This window comes from Nothoprocta perdicaria, unplaced genomic scaffold, assembly GCF_003342845.1.
Source record: "Nothoprocta perdicaria isolate Ctin4 unplaced genomic scaffold, notPer1 scaffold_234, whole genome shotgun sequence".
NCBI lineage: Eukaryota > Metazoa > Chordata > Aves > Tinamiformes > Tinamidae > Nothoprocta > Nothoprocta perdicaria.
Genome location: NW_020455460.1, coordinates 783945 through 803864, shown reverse-complemented (window position 1 = coordinate 803864; position 19920 = coordinate 783945). Strand labels below are relative to the sequence as shown.

Sequence of the window (19920 nt, the reverse complement as noted above, 5' to 3'; positions counted from 1 at the left end):
GCAGACCCGGGGCTCAGCGCTGCCCATCGCTCCTGCACCCACAGCTCCACGCGCAGACCCGGGGCTCAGCGCTGCCCATCGCTCCTGCACCCGCAGCTCCATGCAGGCGTATTCCCCCATGTCCCAAAATCAACCTTTGGGCAAAACGAACGGCCCGCTCGCACCACGCGGCCGGATGCAAGGAGGTTCTACACGGGTCCTCTGTAAAAGCCCTAAGAATGCAGAAATGATGTGGCTCAGAAAGAAAACGTCTAGAAGGGGTCTGAGGAGGTACATTACCATCCCCATGTCCATGCGACCAGGGGGAAATACACATGCGATGCAAGGTTCCCGAACCAGACAAAGGAGGTAATTTCCATTACAAAGAGAGAGAGAGGGTGCTGGAGTGAAAAGCTTCATTAGACTCAGAGAAGCAAAGCGATGGCAGTATACCAAGGTCACTTCTAATTTAGACCATCTAATTGGCAAACATGGCTCCAAATGGCTATCATCTCACAGGGCTCAGAATTAATGAAGCCCGATTATTTTCATTACCTTCATCCGAGATGGAGAATGAGACACAGAGTGAGAGCGAAAGGGGGGAGGAAGAGGGGGCGAGACAGAGGGAGAGAGAAAAATTGAATGACAGCAGAAGGGAGCGAGCAATAAGAGAAGACAATAGGGAAGGGGAAAAATGTAAAGATAGTGCGAGGGAAGCGCGGATGGTGGAGATAGTGGAGGATTGCTTTCAGAGCAGGGAGAAGAGAGCAAGATGAAAAGGCGGCTGGGAAGACGTCGCGGACGAGGGAAGCGGCAGGAGCATCGGCGAGGGGGACGGCGCGGCAGGCGGCCACGCTCCCACCTGGAGCCCATCATCTTGTCAAGCATGGAACCGCGCCGCACCCCGGACGCGGAGCTCTGCTGCCTGCACGGCCTTGCGTGGAGGCTGCTGGGGCACCCTGCGGCACGGGGAGTGCACGTGGCATCACCTGGGGATGTGGGATGTGCACACGGGATCACCTGGGGTGCAGCAAACAAACGTGGGATTGCCCTGGGAGCAGGGAAGGGCATGTGGGATCACCTGGAGACTGGGAAATGCACACGGGATCACCTGGGGTGCGGGAAACACACTTGGGATTGTCCAGGGTGCGAGGAAGGGCATGTGCGATCCCCCAGGGCCAGCTCGTCCAGCAAGCAGGGCAGGGAGAGCCCCAGCCATGGGCCCTCTTTCCCGCCACTCCGGTGGCTGGGCTTCTAGCTGGGCTCCTGTTTCCCGGGCTCCTGTTTGCGGGTGCCGCGGCGGGGCCGCTCGCCTGCGCCCTGCGGGGTGGCCGCCCCAGCCGCTCGCGCGGGGCCGGGCGCGGAGCTCAGGCGGGAGACGCGGAGCATCGCGAGCAGCCGTTCCCATGGCAACAGACGTATTAGACACTGCAGTTTCCTGAAAGGCGGCTGATAAGGTATTATTAACTGGAGCCTCCTCCAAACGCCGAGTGCAAAGACAGTGTGTCGAGAGGAACCCGGCTCCCATTTACCGGGCTGCAATTCACTCATGGTGGCACCAGGACCTGAGTCACGCGTCAGAGCGAGACAGGAGTCCTAGTGAGAACCGGCAACGTGAGGGACATCTGATGCTCCCACATTCTGCACAGGCTGTGCTGATTTCTTAATGCATTTGTCATTTAATGCAAAAAAGAACAATCTTCTTGACCCACATGTTAATGTATTTGAACCAGAAAAGACAATCTTCCTCCTCAGACACGTCTCTGGGTACTGATGGAAAATGCTACCCAGTGCTGGTGGCAATGGCAGGGTGAGCAGAAGAAGAGAGAGGCGGGTGAGCTCGCTGGCCGTGTTCCTCAGTGCTCAGCAGTGCTGCGTGTCGCTGCGGCAGGCGAGGTCCTGCTGGAAACCCACAGCCCTGACCCAACCGTCCTCCACCCCAACCAGATACTCTGCCGCGTGCGTCTTCTGGGGCTGGTGGAGCTCCTTGATGAGTTGTTTCTATTAGTCTTCACACGTCTTGGAGGCTATATGTTCATTTCTGATAAGAGGATGCACCAATTTAACCACAGCCATTTCTCCACAGCTTGTTTTGTAGAGCCCAACTGAGAAACCAGCCATCTGCTCACCAGAATAACCGACACGGCAGCAAACCATCTACTAAAGGGCTGGGCTTCTGCCTGGTGCTTTGCTACGGTCAAAATGTTTTCCATCAATGTAGCTGGAAGCTACCCAGGTTTGTTTGAGTCCTCGAGGAGTATTTGCACGCTTCACCACCACCACTTAAAATGGCTGCAGCCCCAGCGGGGGAGATCCTTGTGCCCAGACACTTGCTGCGGGTGCAGCGTATTCTGCGTTCAGGAGATGCTGGGTCTGTCAGCGCCGCTACCTTCAATGGCCACGAGGACGTGTCCTCCATGGAGCACAGGTGGCTGCGACAGCCTGGTCCGACAGCGGCCACCGGGAGCCTTCCGTGCCCAGGCGCGAAACTGGCACCCAGAAACCAGGAGGGAGATGAAGAGAACATGGGGGTGGAGAGGGAGACGAGGAAGGGAGAGAGAAAGAGAAGAACAAAGAGGGGCAGGAGACGCTGGGCAGCCCAGCCCGCATCGGCGCACACAGCAACGCGGGAAGGAGCGGAGCGCGGAACACGAGGACTGCGACAAATGCCGTATTATTCCTTTCCATTGTCAGAAATCAGAAAAGCAGGGAAAAACAAGCAGAAATGGGGTACAAGGAAAAAAATCACAAAGGGAGAGAACTGACAGGAATCAAAATAAACACTTAATTCTATAGACTCGGCAACACATTCTTAAATGCAGACACAACCTTGCCTTGAAGACTATACCAAAGAAAATAACATTGTGGAAATCTGACAATACATACCATTTGTGAATTTAGAAGGGTTTTTGAAAATGTGCCTTATTAATTCTACCTGTATCTTACACTGACACTACCAAATGGCACGATGCATTCATGTAAAACCTATGAAAAGGAAATGCACAAAAAAAAGCCCACGTTTTGAGACTGGAGATGTTATCACTCCAACAAATGCCTCCGTGCTGCGGGAGGGGTGCACCTCTGAGTATTTTTGCGGCAGCAGAGGTGTGCAGAGGTACCACAGATGAGGTCCAGCAGCGGTGGACACGGCTCTACACACATGCCAGCTGTGAAGAGAATCTCAGTCAACAGCTCTGGCAGAACAAGGGAGCCAGAAGAGAAAAACACAGGTCTCACAAATGAGAATCTGAGCACTGCTCTGTTAATTCAGTGCTACCCATCAAGCACTCTAACTAATTCTTCCTGAAGCTAGCTGAATTCCAGCTCCTCGGAGGCAGTGCTGGAGGACGAGTCCCATACTAGATGCTAAAGCAACGATCCAGGGCAGAACCAAAGCCCGATGCAAACACATTTGTTGTGACCCACCGTCTGCTGCCCCACTGCAGGGCGGACTGCCCAGCCGTGACAAGCACAAACCACGCGACGCCGGCTGGCTTCGACAAACCATTTTCGAGCGCATTTGTGAAAAATTTCAAGTCTCTACATGAAAATAGTTGACTTTATTTAGAGAACTTTCAATCATCACTTTAATGTCCTAACCTCCGACTTCAGAGAATTTTACCTGTCTATTCTTAGAATCCTATTTATGATCAGATGTTTCAAAATATTTTGAAAATAGCACTTGAAACAGTCGCTTTATAGTATTCACAGTCACATAAGACTTAAGCTCTCTTGGGCCAACCGCTGCATATCCCTTCCTTGTTCAGGTTACCCTGAAGAAAGTGAATTGCTATATATCAAAAGCATGATTATTTGGACAGAACAGTTCCCCACAGAAATAACAGATCCAACTTATCTCATACAATCATAACAATGATCGTCATTAAGTGAATGGAGTGCATGTGAAGTACGGGCTGCACGGTAGGGCTGTCTCTCCTCCACAAGACAAGACTGCCAATAGAAATAACCCTGTTGATCCTTATTTTAAACAGAAACCTGATACCCAATTTCCTGTAATCTGTTACCTTAACAACCCTGGTGTCCCTCTTTGAACGTGCTAATCTACATAGGGAGCACTTGCCCTCTCTGCGACAGGAGCAGCACAGCACATCCACTGCTTCATCTCTGAGAGCTTCTATGTGACATGCAGTCCTCTGTGATGATCTCAGGAGTTAAGGAAAATCTTGTTTGTTCCAATCTCTTCATCAGAAAATTACTCAACATGGCAATAGTGCCAGTTTTCACAGTGCTCAAGCATGGACAACCTGGCTTCTGCAGGCACAGCACGCGGGTGGGAAAAACCTTGGGGAGAAAGGGAGTTGCCCTGAGTGGCACATTGCAGCAGTATCAGCCTGTGCAGGCCAGGGCACCCCTCTCTTTTTATTATTTCCTGGAAGGCAAAAGAGGTGTTTGAATACTCAGCAACTTACCGTCATGATGAGCTTCTCGACACAGTCCGGGGACACGCTGTGCAGATGTGTGAGGTGCAGCTGCAAGTGGATCTTGTTGTTCAGCATGTCCTGGCAGAGCGGGCAGCGGAGCATGGGCTGCACCGAGTGCTGGGTCATGGCGTGCACCCGCAGGCGATTCACGTCTGTGTTACTGTACTTGCAGTAGGGACACTGATACATCTGCAGAGCAAGACAAATGAATCATGCAACTGCTCCAGCTGCTGTTTTGCTCCCTCCTTACAGCTAGACTTTAATAATTTGATACCTTTTCCTACAAGTTACCACCTTTTGTCATTGTCCTCTTTTTTTTTTTTTGCTTTTGGCACGAAACCAATCAACTGCTGGTAGATGCAAAGAAAGCTGGGTTCTTGCTCCTTACCTGCTCTGATTTGGTCTCCTCTGAAGTTTTGGACCATTTAAAGGAGAGAGGTGACTCAGAGCTGCTGGGAAATGACATGCGTTTAGAGGATGCTGGAGGCTCTGTCAGCTCCTTCTCTGCCTGGCTGGCTGGTGCTGCAACAAAAAGAGATTTATATCAGGACATCCCCAAAGAGGTTTACATTGGATGAAGACAGTATTTCCAGTTATACTGCTGTAGTTCCTTCCAACGTAGGACTTGGAGGAGAATGAGTATACGGACTAACATAGACCATACGAAGCATACCTGGCCGAAAAAAAAAAAAAAAGACAGTGTTTTGGAATTATCTGCCATAAAGAATTTGTGTCAAATTCACAGTTAGAAACAGAAAAATCACAGCTCTTTACGCAGTCGGTTCACAACCTGCTGGGTGCAGGAGAGCCTTTTCCTTTATTTGTGACCGACACAGAAAGGCTGGGCCAGGGTGTTGCCTGCGCCAGCAGCTGGACAAGCACGTGACACGGCAGGACCCACACTCCCAGCTCTGGACAGAGGGAGCTGTGCATCTCGGCCGGCACCTCGCTCCGGCAGCGAGGGCTCCGTGCTAGCGAGCAGCGCCGCTCGCGCCGCCAGCTCGGGGAGCAGGACGCATCCGAGGGCGCTTCCAGCCAGGGTCCCACCAGGACCCCGGCGGGACACCCGCAGCAGAGCCCAGCCTGCAGCTGCTGGACGAGGTCCAGGCAGCCCGTAACAAGTTGACGGGAGGTGATTTTAGTTCACCAAGGCAAGAAAAGGCAAACAAAGCCAGGAGGCGAGAGCCGAGCGCTGGCTAGGTGGAGGCACTTCTCAGCACGCACATCCCCTGACCTTTACCCCTCCCCCTGCATCCCGAGTACATAAATTTGTGGGACATCTATTATTTAAAAACTGTAAGGACAAGTATATTATACACAGCCCCCGTCTCCTCCTCCCCGAACACACATTCATAACAGTACTTTAATCTGTCTCGAATCGACTTCAAACCCATTTCGCCCTTAATGGGAGTTATTCATTTTCACTTGAAAGGTAATATATGACAGCTGGATATTTAATATGATGGATTGGCTGCCGATTAACAAGGCACTGTAGCATTCCTAGACCGGTCCCCCCATCCTCTGCTCCCTGTCTCCTCTTTGTGAACTCATTGGCATCTGCACCTCTTTGCAGAAGAGGCAGCCACAGTAAAACCAGGTAAACTACTTCCTTCACAAAGATGCTTTCCATTCCCGACAGGAGATGTATCTCGGAAAGTTCTGTGCCAAAGTAAGAAGTGCAATCCATGTGGTCAGACACCCTCCCTCAAGCATTCATACCCTCCAGGAAACAGAAAACTCATATTGCAAAAGACACCAGGACGGTTGGCAGGGGCTGGTGAGTTCTGGCACTCCTAAGGGTCTCCATGTAGATGTGGACGTGGCAGAGCCTCTTAGAGGTGACTTCCTCACCTGCTGTTCCCACCCTGTCACACACGCGGAATTGTCACTCCATGAATACCTAGATGAAAGCAAGCAACGCAGGACCTGCTGCTCTGCCAAGCCTACTGGAAGGTCTCAGCGAGATGTTTCTCCGTGTAAAACAAGTTGGGGACATGAACCTGCCTTCCCGCGCCGCAGACGGCCCCTCCGCACGCGGCCACCGCTGGCCCCTGCCCTGGCCCCCTCCAAACTGCAGAATGGAAACTCTGTCACCAGACACCTGCAGAACTGCACAGGAAAGAAAACCAGGAGACCTGCTACAACCGCGGGCATTTCAAAACCAAGCGTTGGGGACTTTGGACACGGATCTCGCCGTCGTGACGAGATTTGGTGCTGCCGACAGCAAGGAGCAAACCTGGTTCCTACTCGCGCAATGCCAGATTTCCCCATGCGCAACCTCTACCAAGACACGGAGCGATGTTTATAGATACAGTCACTATTTTAGTATCCCAGCTGCAGACAATTGCCGCAGACTTGCTGAATACTCCCTGTAACCGCTGGGGCCTTTTGCGCTTTTTCCTATTTCCTTCCTCCTGGAATCAGCCTGCTTAGAAGCAGGGAAAAGTAAAAGGTAATTAAAAATCTACCTTTGCTTACTGTCTCCAAAGGGCTCATTTTTATTAAGTGCACTTGATCCAACCCGTCACATTAATCCTTCAAAACCAGAATTATTAATATTTATCCAAGCTCCAGAATAACTGGTTTGTTGCAGAGTTCTAAAAAATATATGCTCAGTATTTGCTCTAAGTATTATTTTTTTCTAGCTGACAACTCAAATGGGAGCTTATTGTTCATAAGCTGCCAGACATGTAAGTGACACATTCAGTCCACACGGCAGATGAGAGGCATCAGGAGGGCTCTTGGCTCCGCTCGGAACGGGGCCGCGCGGCTTGGCTGCTCCGTGCGGCCGGGCTGGGCTCAACGTCCTGCTCGAGAAGGGCATCGAGGCCTTCCCTGCAAACCAGAGCTCTGCCCGGGCCGGGAAGCACACGTGAGGGATCCTGCCTGCAGATAAAGGCCTCACCAAGAAGGAAAAGCAAGGTTTACCTGCGTCTACAGAACGATGCAACTAGGGTTTTTAATATTTTTGACTTTGTAAGTGGGTTCATTTCAGATTTGCTGACCTTTGAGAAAGCTGTGTTTCTCAGCACACCCAGGTGCCCAGGATGCCAGTGGAGGCCACCTCCATTCTCCTCCCTTCTCAGCACCTTCTGCTTTTCAGAAGAGGATGCGAAATCCTGCCGGTGTCACCCCGCAGACGAGGGGGTGCCTACTTGGACATGTGGGTCCCTTCTTGCACAGGTCCGAGGTGAGCATGACAACTGTCCCCGATCCGGGTGGCATGGGAGCCACCACCGCCTCCCAGCGTCAGCTTCTTCTGGCTAAAGCACCCCTGACAGCCCCTTCATCTCAACTCCCATCTCCTGACCAGCAACATAATGGAGCAGCCAATTAAATGATTATTAATTCATGCTGCTTTCCGTAAGCCAGAGGTTCTCATCTCCCTGCGTTCCGTAAACCACCTCGCCGCTCGCCCTAGAAATTTACTGTGGGGTTTTTGCTCTCTCCATTGATCTCAGAAGCGGCCAACTGCAAAGCCTCCCTCCACCCGAGTTCAGCGCCAGCCTGGGACAAACTTTGTGGCCGGACGAGGGACTGCGTTTTCCCTGCCTGGCGGAAGATAAAATTCCACGTCTGGCGGTGTCACCCTCCAGCAGCCTCCTGACATTCCCTGGGGAGCTCGGCCGCCCTGCAGCCACTCTCCCTGCGCAGGCAGGCGCCCCGTGCCGCAGGATAAGCAGCTCTGGAGCCCGGACTAATGTCGCGCATGGGTCCGACCAGCGCGTCCTGCAGGCAGACGCTGCTCAGCACAAACTGAGACAGCAAAAACAAACGGGGGAAATCCCTCCCCGAGCGAGTGCGGGGCACGAAGGGGGTGCTGGCATCAGGCCCTGCTGCCGCGCTGCGCGCGTCGCCTCCCGCGCGGTGCCCTGCTCCTCTCCAACCCGTGCTCCGCCACGCGGCACCGCGGCCGGCAGGGCAGCGCGCTGCCCGACACACAGCTCCTGCACGGCCCTCCGTTAACCTGGCGTCCGCGAGCGTCCGAAAGGAGACAGCCACAGGGGTTGGACCTCACCATCTTACGTGGTTCTCGAGCCAGCTGCCGTTTTGTGCAAATATTGCAGCCCATTTCAGCTGAAAGAAACCTTTCAACTTAAAAATATGGCAAGTGCCATCTGCAAAGGCCACGCGAAGCAGCTGCACGTGCACAGAGACCCTCCCGGAGCAGCAAACTGGAGCAATGCAGCAAAGGGACTCGCTCCGGCCCCGGGAAGTGGTCCAGCTTTGTCCACGGAGCATCCACAGTCCAGCAAGGCGTCTCGGCATGGAGCCAACGGAGGGCCCGTGCCCTTAACGAACGCTCAGGTACAGGAATCTGCAGCCAATGCTCCCGGGCCAAGGAGCCTCCCAGGCAGCTCCCAGTGGCACTGCCAGGGCCAGCAGTATCTCTGCGCACACGGAGGCCCCGAGATGGGGATGTGTCCCTGCCCTGTGGATGGAGCTGTGTTCCCTGCCCCACAATGGTGCTTGGAGCTGTGTCCCCTGCTCTGCAATGGTGCTCTGCTGCGTGCGGAGCTGCCCTGTCCCCCACGGGTCCCTCACCTGCACACAGCACAAGGATGCGGGGATGCAGGGATGAGAGGATAAGGAGATATAGGGATGTGGGGAGGCAGCGATGTAGGGATGTGGGGATGAGGAGAGGCAGGGATGAGATGCAGGGATGCAAGGCTGAGAGGATGCAAGGATGAGGGGACAGAGGGATGAGGGCACGCAGGGATGCCGGGATGTGGGAAGGCAGGGACGCTCCAATTCTCTCATCCCCGCTCCCCCCACTTCCCGATGGCCCTGCAGTGCATCCCAGCCATTAAGTGCTCGGCAACGCCATATATTAAAAAAAGAGGGGAAAAAGCCGTGGTGGGGGGGAGGGGCAGTAATAGATTTCCGTCAGGATGTGCCTGACCTGTTTTTTTCAATTTCAGTAATTAGAAAGGCAGTGGGCCTGTAGGAATTATTCATAAACTGCAGGAGCTGTGCAGTATACATTTATGTTAAACATGTCAAATACGATTGAAATCATGCCTGCCAGCACCATACTCCATAAACACACTTTTCTGCAACAATTTCCCAGCTCTCGGCAGCCCATTAATACCTCCTTTAATAGCAATCTACCACGGATTCGAATCAGGGACGCTCCATTGCACTAATTGCTCTGTGTTAGGTGAGCATCATGGAGTAAAAAAAAAAAAAATCATTAAAAAAAATAAAAGCCCTTCAGGCTAGTCCTCTAGAAATATTTCATTTCAATCTATATTTTAAGCAGAGCTTCTTTCTTGTTTTTTTGGGTAAAAAAATATCTGATATTCTACATCTATACAACAGAGTGCATTAAGGAAACCTTCATAGCCGGGTCACTGTGAACGAGCAAACGAGCCCAGTCCAGGAACAGGAGCAAATGCTCCCAACTTGGAATATGCCAGGAGGCATGTGACAGTTTTGGATGCTATGGAACACCGCTGCTTGACATGAGCTCACTGCAACAGGGATGCGCACGACCAAAGGCAGAAAGTGCCTCTGCAGTTGGGAAATCTTTTGGGCTTTACTAAAACTTCATAAAAAGGCACACAAAATTTTCAATTTGAGCTTTAGTTTTCCATAGTATGGAAAATCTTGCTTGAAAATAAAACTTTTTTTTTTTTGCTCCCTATTTAAAAATAAATAGAAGCCTGAACTGACAAATTTGTTTTGCAGATGGAACTTTCTTATTAATTATTTTAATTGTTTTTTGATAAATATTTGCAGTGAAAGCAGAGAGGTGCCTCCTGCCACGTGTGCACACGTGCAGCAGAAAGTGATCAGGCCAATTTGTCTCATTGCTCACTCCTGTTTGTGAGAACTGCTCGGACAGGACACGGTGTTCAGAGCTCGCAGGTCTGTAAGAAGTCAAAGGAATAACTGTAGCAGACTGTACAATTCTGTGTTACAGAGCTGGGGAGCACGAGGTGAGCAGAGTACTAAGGGCCGAGCTGCAGCACGAGGAGCCAAGAGGTCCCCAGTGTCCCCGAACTGCACGAGGTGGCCCCTCCTCGGCGCCCGCGTCGCTCCCGCGCAGCTCCGGCTCCGTCCCCGGCGCCGCGAGCGGGGGCTGCTCCATTCCCGGCGGCAGCTGCTCCGGCCCTCCCGGGTACCCCCCAGGAACCTTCCCCAACCTGCCCTTCTCCAGCAGAGATTTTCTGGGAACACGGGCTTTACCAGGAGGTTGGGTTTTTATATTACCTGACCTCAATCTTTCTCCCTTCAATTTAAGCCCATTACTTCTTGTCACCTACCCCCCAAACACTGAGAACAAATAATTTCCTTCCTTTCAAGCATTTTATGCCTGACACCTTTCTTGGCTTCCCCTTTTGTCTTTTCCTTCAGGGCTGAACAAGCCACTTTGCTCCATTTTCTCCTCCCAGGTAACATGATGCAGATCATGCCTTTCAATTTGGGCTTCTCAGGTTTCTGAATTTTTTCCTCAACTTTCTTGACGTCCCATGCTCAGAAATGAGGGAGTTGTGCAGAAGCAGCATTCCAGCCCTGAGGAAACGGCCGCTGCCCACAAGCTGCACGTGACGTTCAGTTGTTCACGTGAGAGCCAACACCAGATCCTACCTTGTTTTTCTTTTTGTTGTTGTTATCAGTTCAGTTACATTTACAGACCTGATCATCTCCACCTGATTGCAGTTACGTGCCTGTGGTCCCATATTCCCATATTACCATATTCCCAATTTGTAATGACCATCCTGAGCTCCAGCCCGCTCCCGAAGGCATCAGAGGTGCCCCCCAGCCGGCCACCAATGGCAAATTTAGCACTGAAAAGCCAGAGCCCAAGGAGGCTCCTCTGACACTCTAGTCCAAAGGCTCCTTCCTTCGCACCAGGAGTCACTGCCGACCTCTCTTGGAGTGAAGGCTTCCCGTCGGTTCTGCCTGTCCCGCAGTATGTCAACCTACCCTACACTTCTGGAGCCTGCCTCTGAGTGTGCCATGAAAATAGTGTTTCCGAGGCCAAGACAGGAGACCCTTGCTAACCACAAGCAAGCCCTCTTCACACAGAAGGAAACCGGGCTGTGTTGGCATGATTTGTTCTTGACAAATCCATGTTGACTCTTACTCATCTCATTATCTTCCAGTACTTATAAACACTTGTTTGGTCAATTCCCAGAAAAATCTGGGGCAAAAGAAGTTGTCAGTTATACAGTTCCCTTGCTACTCATCTTTTTAATGATAAGAACCATGTTTGTCCTCTCCTGGTGCCCCCCCTGCTTTCTGTAAATCCACATGAGGTAACACCTGAGAGAGCTAGGGTGGTTTCATCGTCTCTTTGAAATATCCAAGTACGAAGCAGCAGGTCACAGACTGGAAAAACCTAGCTTAACTAAACGCCTCGCGACCTCTCCTTGCCCGTGGTGAGGTGGAGCTCTCCCAAGCTGCCACTGGCACGGGCTCCCCTGGATCCCCACGCAGGCAGCCCGCTTGGGTAAGGCGAGGGCAGAGGCGCCTCCTGCTCCTCAGCTGCGCTGACAGCGCGGCTGACAGCTCCACTCCGCCAAGCTGCCCATCAGCTCCTGTCTTGTGCTCGCTTTTTACAAGGTTGTTTGTGATTGCTTCCTTGATAGCCCCAGCTTCCCTCGCCAGCTACATCTCACTTGTTCCAAGGTGTTTTGATATTTCTGTACATGCAGACACTATTCTTCTGTGTTTGTCATGAATAATCTGACCTAGTTTCCATTTCCTTCCAGGTCTGAGGTCCGCAAGGACATGATGACATTGCTACGTTCGCCAGGGAGTTTAAAAGCAGACACAGCTCAGGCTGAGGCACAGGACTTGTTTTGCATTTCTACCGCACACAAACAATATCAGAACTTTCTTTCTGCCCCTTTTTCTCCTGTTTTAAGTAGCGTTGTTGCACGTTTGAAGCAGACCTGAACCGGGCACTGGTGTGTGTAAATGCTGCTGTGGCTCCGGACAGGCTCGTGCAGAGCCCTGTGGTTTGCACACGCAGCCGCACGCTCTGCGCTCCCCTTTGAAGCCCTGGTGAAGCTCTCCATCCCTTATGTCCTGCCTCACTGACAAGGACGCGGTAGGAACTGCACAGGCAGGATGTCAAAAACAAAACCACTCAAACTTAGAACTTCTGGATAGAAAAGGGTTTAAAAGGTAAGGTTTTCTTTTCTCCTTAAATGATTTCATGTGTACTCTTTTCCAACAGACCAGCTCTACAAGTGCCTCAGGTTTGGGTAAAAGGCCCTGCTTATCCTTCAGGAGATTTAATATCAATACATGGATCTTTACATGACATTTCTGTGCTTTCGCTTAAAATCACACAATTATTTCATGCATCGAAAGAAATTAAAGCATCCCCCACAGTGGAGCAAAGCTTATACCTCTGCGTCCAAGAGCGAGTCTGTGATGGGGAGCGATGTGCAGTGCAACCTCCCAAGTGAGGTCTAGAACGCGGGCTGGGAACATGAGTTTCCACAAGCACTAAAGCACAGCTTGCTTTTCTTGCTTAAGTCTGGACAGATTTTCTAAGAGCAGAGATTAAAGCACGCAGGTGAAAGCCCACCTTGTGCTCTTGGAGGCCTCTGCAGGAAGCACCTCGCTGGTCGCGTCTCCGAGACGCAACCGCCAAGAGCGCGGGAGACGCCCGGCTGCAGGAGGGGCGCCGGGCCAGGGGAGGTCACCGAGCGGTGGCCCAGGGCCTGCTCGCTCCTGGGCTCGGCGGGAGAGGAGCCAGACCCACGGCCTCGCTGCCCCAACAGGCCGAAGCGGCCTCAACAAGGAGGAACCCACCAGCCCTCTCCTGAGCCGCGGCTTCCTGCCCAAAGGCAGGAACCCTTCAACTATCCCCCCTTCGCAAGCAGCAATCATCTTCTGGGAAAGACGGGGCGACCTCCTCACACCTTGTAAGAGGACTGAAATTCTTCCTGGGGGTTTGCAAAGCGAAGCCTTTCAGCCTCCCCCACAAGGACACGGCTGCTGCGCGTGTGCACGCGCAGGCTGAGGAAGCCCCGCGGCAGCTGGACGCCAGCAGGCTGCAGAGCAGCAGCTCGAGGTTCACCTCGCAGCACTGCTTTTGCTCAAAGAGACCTCGCTACGGAGCAAATGTTTCCAACAGAAACATGAACCAAGAGGCCAAAAACTGGCCGGAAACAAGCAGTTGTTTGAGAATTTGTAGAATCTTTCCTTTAAGAAGCCAACTGAAGAAAGGAGCACGGCCCCAGAGGACAACCAGCACCCCTCTGCACATCTAGCCTGCAGCCCATCTGAACTGAGAGAAAAAGGGGGACCAAAACTCACCTGTCCATTTACTCTGGTCCTTGTCCCCTCCACTCTCTTGCTCTTTGGCAGGCTCTTCAGCATCAACAGCTGTTTCATTGGGCCCTTCCACATCTTCGATGGGTTCTTCTGAAATAAGAGAAACAAAAGGAATAACATCAAAAACACAAGTCAAAAGAGCAGAGCAAGTAACTCTCACTGCATACTGGTGTCCAAGGCTGAAGCTCAAGTCCAGAGCAGGTGGTCAGGAGAGAAGCTGAAGAGGAGACTGGTGAGAGACAACAGAGGACCTGATCACGCTGCCCTACAGCTGCCCCATGGTGCAGATCACGGTCAAGCCTTGCAGGGTACAAGCTGGTTCTCCCCAACCATGGAGGAGGTACCAGGGCTCACGAGGGACTCAGGGCACCTCTGCCACTGCCTTCCCCACACCCCCAGCCCAAGCTCTATGGACAGCACAGTGCTGAGCAGGAACGACCCGATGAACTCGCCTGGCTGTGACACTGCCTCTAGCATCTCCTCTTGCGCTACCATCTCCAGTATCTGCTCTTGTGACACCATCTCCAGCATCTGCTCTTCTGACACCACCTCTGACGTCTCCTCTTGTGACACCACTTCTAGCATCTCCCCTTGTGACACCACCTCGAACATCTGCTCTTCTGACATCATCGCTAGCATCTTCCCTTGTGACGCCACCTCGAGCATGTCCCCTGTGAGGCCACCCCCAGCACCTGCTCCGCGGGCTGTTCCTGTGGAGCACGTGCACGTGACAGCTCCGTGCAGCCGGCTGCGCTGCTCGGAAGCGGGTCAAGACACCCCGTTTATGCCTTTAACTCGCAGTGCCCGGTCACGGCAATCGGCGCTGGAAGACAAAACACAGGAGATCCACCCTGATCTTGCTTTCTGGAAGAGCTGTGACCCAAGGCGAGACGGCCTCTATTTAATGAGGCAGCACCAAAACAGAACCACAGGATCGCAGAATTTCAACACCAAAACGCAGGGTTTAGCTGGTTTTACTAAAACCTTCATTAGGAGTTCTCTATCATGCTATTAAAATCTCCCTGTTAACTTTCATTAAAGACATTTCAGATGGAAATCCAGCGTTTTCCTCCCATTCTGGTCTTCCCGCAACACCTGGCCCAGACGCTCCTGGCAGACCTGGGGATGGAGGGCATTGAGCACCCATTGAGGAGCCACCAAGCACCCGTGGCGGTGGGCTCGGAGCACCCACGGCCGGTGGCTGCACGCAGCCACAGCCCCCGCAGCACAAAGGGTGTCCAGCGCCGCGCACTCCCGCCTCTGACCCCGAGGTGTCACCATCGGCATGGCAGCGGCGCGCGGGCCGCCTGCGCTCCAACCTGAGCATGTGGAAACAATATTCGTCTCCCAGAGAACTGTCTGGTCCGCGGGAAATAAAATAGGACATTCATAAGCAGTTACACCATCTGCCTTTATACCATCATCATCATCAACAAGGGGAAAAAATAGCTCTTTAAAATGGATGCAAGCCCAGGCTGACAGTAACCGGAAAAATGTGAGCTATGAATACCAATAAAGGTAGAAAAATGATTAAAAACCAAGGATAGAGCAGTGAAGTCCCGGCGGCGCCCGGCGTGCGGCCCCGGCACGGGGGCTCGTGCTGCTCCGGGTCTGCACGGCCGGGCGCTCGCACCAAGCACTCGCCAGCCCCTCTTCTGGGGAGCCGCTGTGGTCCGAGCGCAGGGGATCTGCCTGTTCGGCTCCAACACCTCTGCCCTGGGCAGGCGGCTGGAAAAAAAAAAAAAAAAAACCAAAAACAGAGAAAAAAGCAGAAGGGAAAGGGGCGTGCGAGCTGCAAACCCTTCCTCTCCCCCCTCCAGCTGAAGCTGATTTTTCTGAGGGCTGTTTTTTAAGGCAGGACGGGAGGGAACAAGACGCCTTTGTGCAGGGAGGCTGCAGGGAGCTGGAGGCCGGTGCTTCTGCCTCCCGGAGATGCTTCCGCCAGGAGCCCTTCCCAAAGGCGGCTCCCGGCCTCGCGTCCCACTTCGAGCGCCGTGTCCAGGTCTGGGATGGGCCTTGGACCAGGCGTGAGCCCATGCTGGAGCCGGCATCCAAGAGCAGGGCAGCAAGGCCAGGACTCCTCACATGAGCGCGGGCTCCCCTTGGGACAGCTCTGCGGCTCTCACCCCGCACGCGGCGCACGCAGCCAGGGCTATCAGTGCCCCTTTCCTTCCGTTCTCACTGCAAATCCCCGTCCCAGGCTGCATGCAGAGCTGACCACGGACTTTCCCGTAAGTCTGCAGCCCCCTGCAAGGCAGTCCTGCAGCCAGCAAGGAGGGATATCCCGCGATCAAGCCCCAAGGGCACAATGCTGCAGGAGAGAAAGAATCCGTACATCTTTGGATACATAACAACAGCACAGCTCAATCAGGCCAGTCTGAAACTGCAAACCACCGCCTGCCACCATCACCTAAAGGCTTTATTTTATGTTTCTTACAGATTTTGACCAGAATTCTACCACGAGTTCTACAGCTAAAAGGTTCTCAACTCAAAGCCGTTTGTCCTAAGAATCATCCTAATCAAGACTGATATGCAGGAGTGAAATTGCCCCTGCTGTAGTTAACCAAGCACTGAGAGCCTGGGCAGGCTGGCGACTGAGCAGGACACGCAGCACCCAGCGAGGAGCCCTGAGAGGCACCTGTGGGATGCAGATGAGTCGTCTTCGTCTGGGAACCTTACTGAGGGGCTCCTGGGGGCCAGAGATGCCCGTCTGCAGGGAGGATGCAGCTGCCAGATGGGTACTTTGGCTTCCAGAAGCTCTACGGCATTTCTGGGGTGCGGAAGGAGAGCGGACATCATCCCCTGAGGAGCTGGGGCAGGACTCATGAGCTGTGTCCCATAGGAATGCAAACTCCTGCTCAGAGCTGCCAGCCACGCGGCACTTGCGCTGAGCCAGTGAATGCCCAGGAAACAAATTCATGGATCTGGGGTCAGCTCAGGACCAGGAGGCACCAGCAGCAGCTACGGGGCACCTGGAAGGAGAAGGAATCTGCTCTTCTCCCTTCTGAAACCATCCCATGCAAATCCCTAGGAAAAAGTTTCTTCTTCCTTTGTGAAATTAAACCTCTTACTAAAGAGGGAGGGAAAAGACTCTGGAAAATCCCAGTTTTCTGACATCTGCAGATGCCCGGCCGTGCCCAGGGACCGTGTCTGCACCCCGGCACACGCTACGCAGGGTCAGACCGCGACGTGTCTGCCCCCTTCCCCATGGAGACTGAAACAGTTCACAGAATTCACAGATTCACAGAATATTTAAGGTTGGAAGGGACCTCTAGAGATCATCTAGTCCAACCTTCCTGCTCAAGCAGGCACACCTAGAGCATGTGGCACAGGGTGGCATCCAGGCGGGTTTTGAAGACCTCCAGAGCAGGAGACTCCACAACCTCCCTGGGCAGCCTGTTCCACTGCTCTGTCACCCTAACAGTAAAGAAGTTGCTCCTCACCTGGAGACGGAACTTCTTGTGCTTCAGTTTGTGGCCATTACCCCTCGTCCTATCGCTGGCCACCAGTGAGAACAGCCTGTCCCCTTCCTCCCTGCATTCTCCCTTCCTGAACTTACACATATTAATCAGATCCCCTCTGAGCCGTCTCTTCTCCAGAGAAAACAGGCCCAGCTCACTCAGCCTCTCTTCATACGAGAGATGTTCCATTCCCTTAATCATCCTGGTTGCCCTTCTCTGGACCCTCTCCAGAAGCTCCAAGTCCCTCCTATACTGGGGTGCCCAGAACTGAACACAGTGCTCAACACAGTACTGAACACAGTTCAGGTGCCTGGGGAAGCCACCCAACCCTGGCCCAATCTGTGCTGGTCTGAGCGGCCGGCGACCTCTCGCCTCTCCTTTGCCCGCCACATTTTCCTTTGCAAACGAGTGCGGTGAGCCCAGGGCCGTGGCATTGCGGGGTACGCGGTGTTGGGGATGCAGTCATGGGGACGCGGTGTTAGGGATGCGGCGCGCTCGCCTCCCACCCTCCGGCACGCCGGAGAGCTGAGAAGCATTAGCTGTCATGAACCACAATCAAATCAGGTTTGAAATATTTAGCAGTGGCTTGGAAAATGCGGTGGTGCAGCTCTGACAGGCGAGATGTGCAGACACCCATTTTCCATTATAATGGAAATATCAAGCCTGTTCTGAATATGTATAACCCAGAAAAATGTATTGATTTTTCATTCGGCATTAAAAAAATGAAATACCCTGCAGCTGTCAAAAGCCTTTTGTTAAAAGCTCATCTTTCCTGGAATGAGGTTTACCAGAAACAAGTTTTAATTGTACACAGGGTCTCTCCCTGGGAGCAGGATGGCTCCCCGCACTCTGTTTTCGGGAGGGCCGCCCTGGTGCCCGCGGTCGGCCCCGTGCGGGTCGCTGCGTCCCGGCCCGCGGAGACGAGGGCGGCCCGGAGCTGCCTCCCGAGCTGCTCCAGCAGCAGCGGCCGCGGCCCGGCCCGGCCCAGGGCTGCCCCGAAACCCGCAGGGCTCCTCGGGCTGCGGGAAGGGAGCGGCCGGGGCGCAGCGGGCACAGGAGGGCTGGCGAGCGCCAGCCGCCTCGCCGGGGTCCCGCTGCCCAACGCGCGGCGCCCCAAACACCCCCTGCCTTCACCCGGGCGTCACGGCGCTTCTTTCCAAGGGCGCCCTACTTAAAAGCACTGCTAGAGCATCTCTATTTTCACTGACAAGAAAGAAACACGTCCCCAGCTGAGGAGCCCTCCTCAAACCCCATCTGTCTGCTCACAGGAGGCAACTGCACCGCGCTTCTGTACAACGACTAAAGACCCTTAGCGTTCAGAGGAACAGCACAAGAAATTCAGCAGCAAAAGATCTGCTTGCAAGCCTTGAGCTTCTGCTCCTTGGTCACTTCTCTCTTTCCTCCATCCCCTGTTCCAAATAACTCCAAAAGTCTTGGCCACTTTCCACAGGCAGATGTGACAACCATGCAGATCTGTGACTACCTCCCAAACACGCTCCTTGTGGACAGAATCGAGATGACCCTCCGTCATATGTCAGCATCCCCCCTTCTTTAAAATCAATGCTGTCACTGTAGGCTTCTTTTTGCCCTCTGCCGCTGCACGTCAGCTGGCAGCTCCAGGCACCGTTCAGGAAGAGCCTCCAGGAAAAGCTCGGAGTGTTTCACATGGCTCAGAAGGGCCCTCGGACACGAGGCATGTGGAAAAAGCTCACGAAACCGCTCAGCCCTTTGCTCTGTGCCTTGGTAAAAACAAACAAGCGCAGCAGCACTAAGAAACGGAATAACGTTATTAGAATAGGTAATTAGAAGAAAACATAATTTCTGTCTTAAAAAAATAAAAGTCAGTAGTAATGAATTTTGCCCCTGTTTTTCCCAAGAAAGAACAAGACATTGAGCAGAATGGAGAGGTTCGCCTGGGTTATCGCCAGCAAAGCAAAGGGCCAGTTCCGAGGAGAGGAGCCCAAGACTTTGACCTTCCCAACTCCAACTCGTCACTTGAGCCGTGGGCCCAGAGCTGCCAGCGCTGCAGACACGGTGAGCGCCGGCTGTGCCGAGAGCAGCTCCGCTCGCGCGGGGAGCAGCGCCCAACACGGGCACACCGTTATATTTTTGCAAACAGGGCTGCGTTTTAGGTCCGTGGACCCCAACAGGGATTTGTCCCCTTGGATTTCATCAGCGCCAGGAAGGTTGCTGTTATTTTCACACATGAAATGTAAAAAAAAAGGCAAATTCCTTGAGCATGTTTGTAGTGGAGCGTGATGTGATTGTGTTGTCATTTATGGGAAATAATCGCAAGCCCATCTCCCTCTTTCTCCCCATTTTCCAGTCCAAATAACCATGAAAAATTACACTTCAATGTCAGGAGGACAACAAAGGAGGGGCTTTCTCCTGCGGCTTGACGGCTTTCCAGCCCCCCCCGTTTCCCCACCCCCGTCGGACAAAAACTACCTTCAATTCTGCTTCATTTTAAATGCGATACAACAAATGCATCTTGACAAGTTCCTTTCTTTTTCCTCTCTTAAAACAGCATTTTGCACAGTTTAACCTAGCTGCAAACTGGAATGCGCCGGGCAGGGGCCTGGCGCGAGGGCGCCGATGGATCCAGCAGCGGAACAAAAGGAAGCCCCTCTCAGTGAGGACAGCTCCGCTCCAAAATGGAGAGCGGTGGGAGGAGGGGTCAGCAGACAAAGCGCAGCGGGCCCAGAGCGCGGCACCGGACACGGCGGCCGCAGGGAGCC

At 53.2% G+C, this 19920-nt stretch overlaps 1 protein-coding gene across 1 annotated transcript in view; it reads right to left on the bottom strand.

The window, feature by feature from the left end:
* Window positions 1-19920, bottom strand: part of ZFHX3 (zinc finger homeobox 3) — an 81657-nt gene that overhangs the window by 19365 nt on the left and 42372 nt on the right. The window contains exons 4-6 of the mRNA XM_026039582.1: window positions 13704-13811; window positions 4810-4943; window positions 4410-4610 (exon numbers count right to left, since the gene is read on the bottom strand). Of these exons, the coding sequence (XP_025895367.1) occupies window positions 4410-4610; window positions 4810-4943; window positions 13704-13811 (443 nt within the window). The remainder of the gene's footprint in view (window positions 1-4409; window positions 4611-4809; window positions 4944-13703; window positions 13812-19920) is intronic.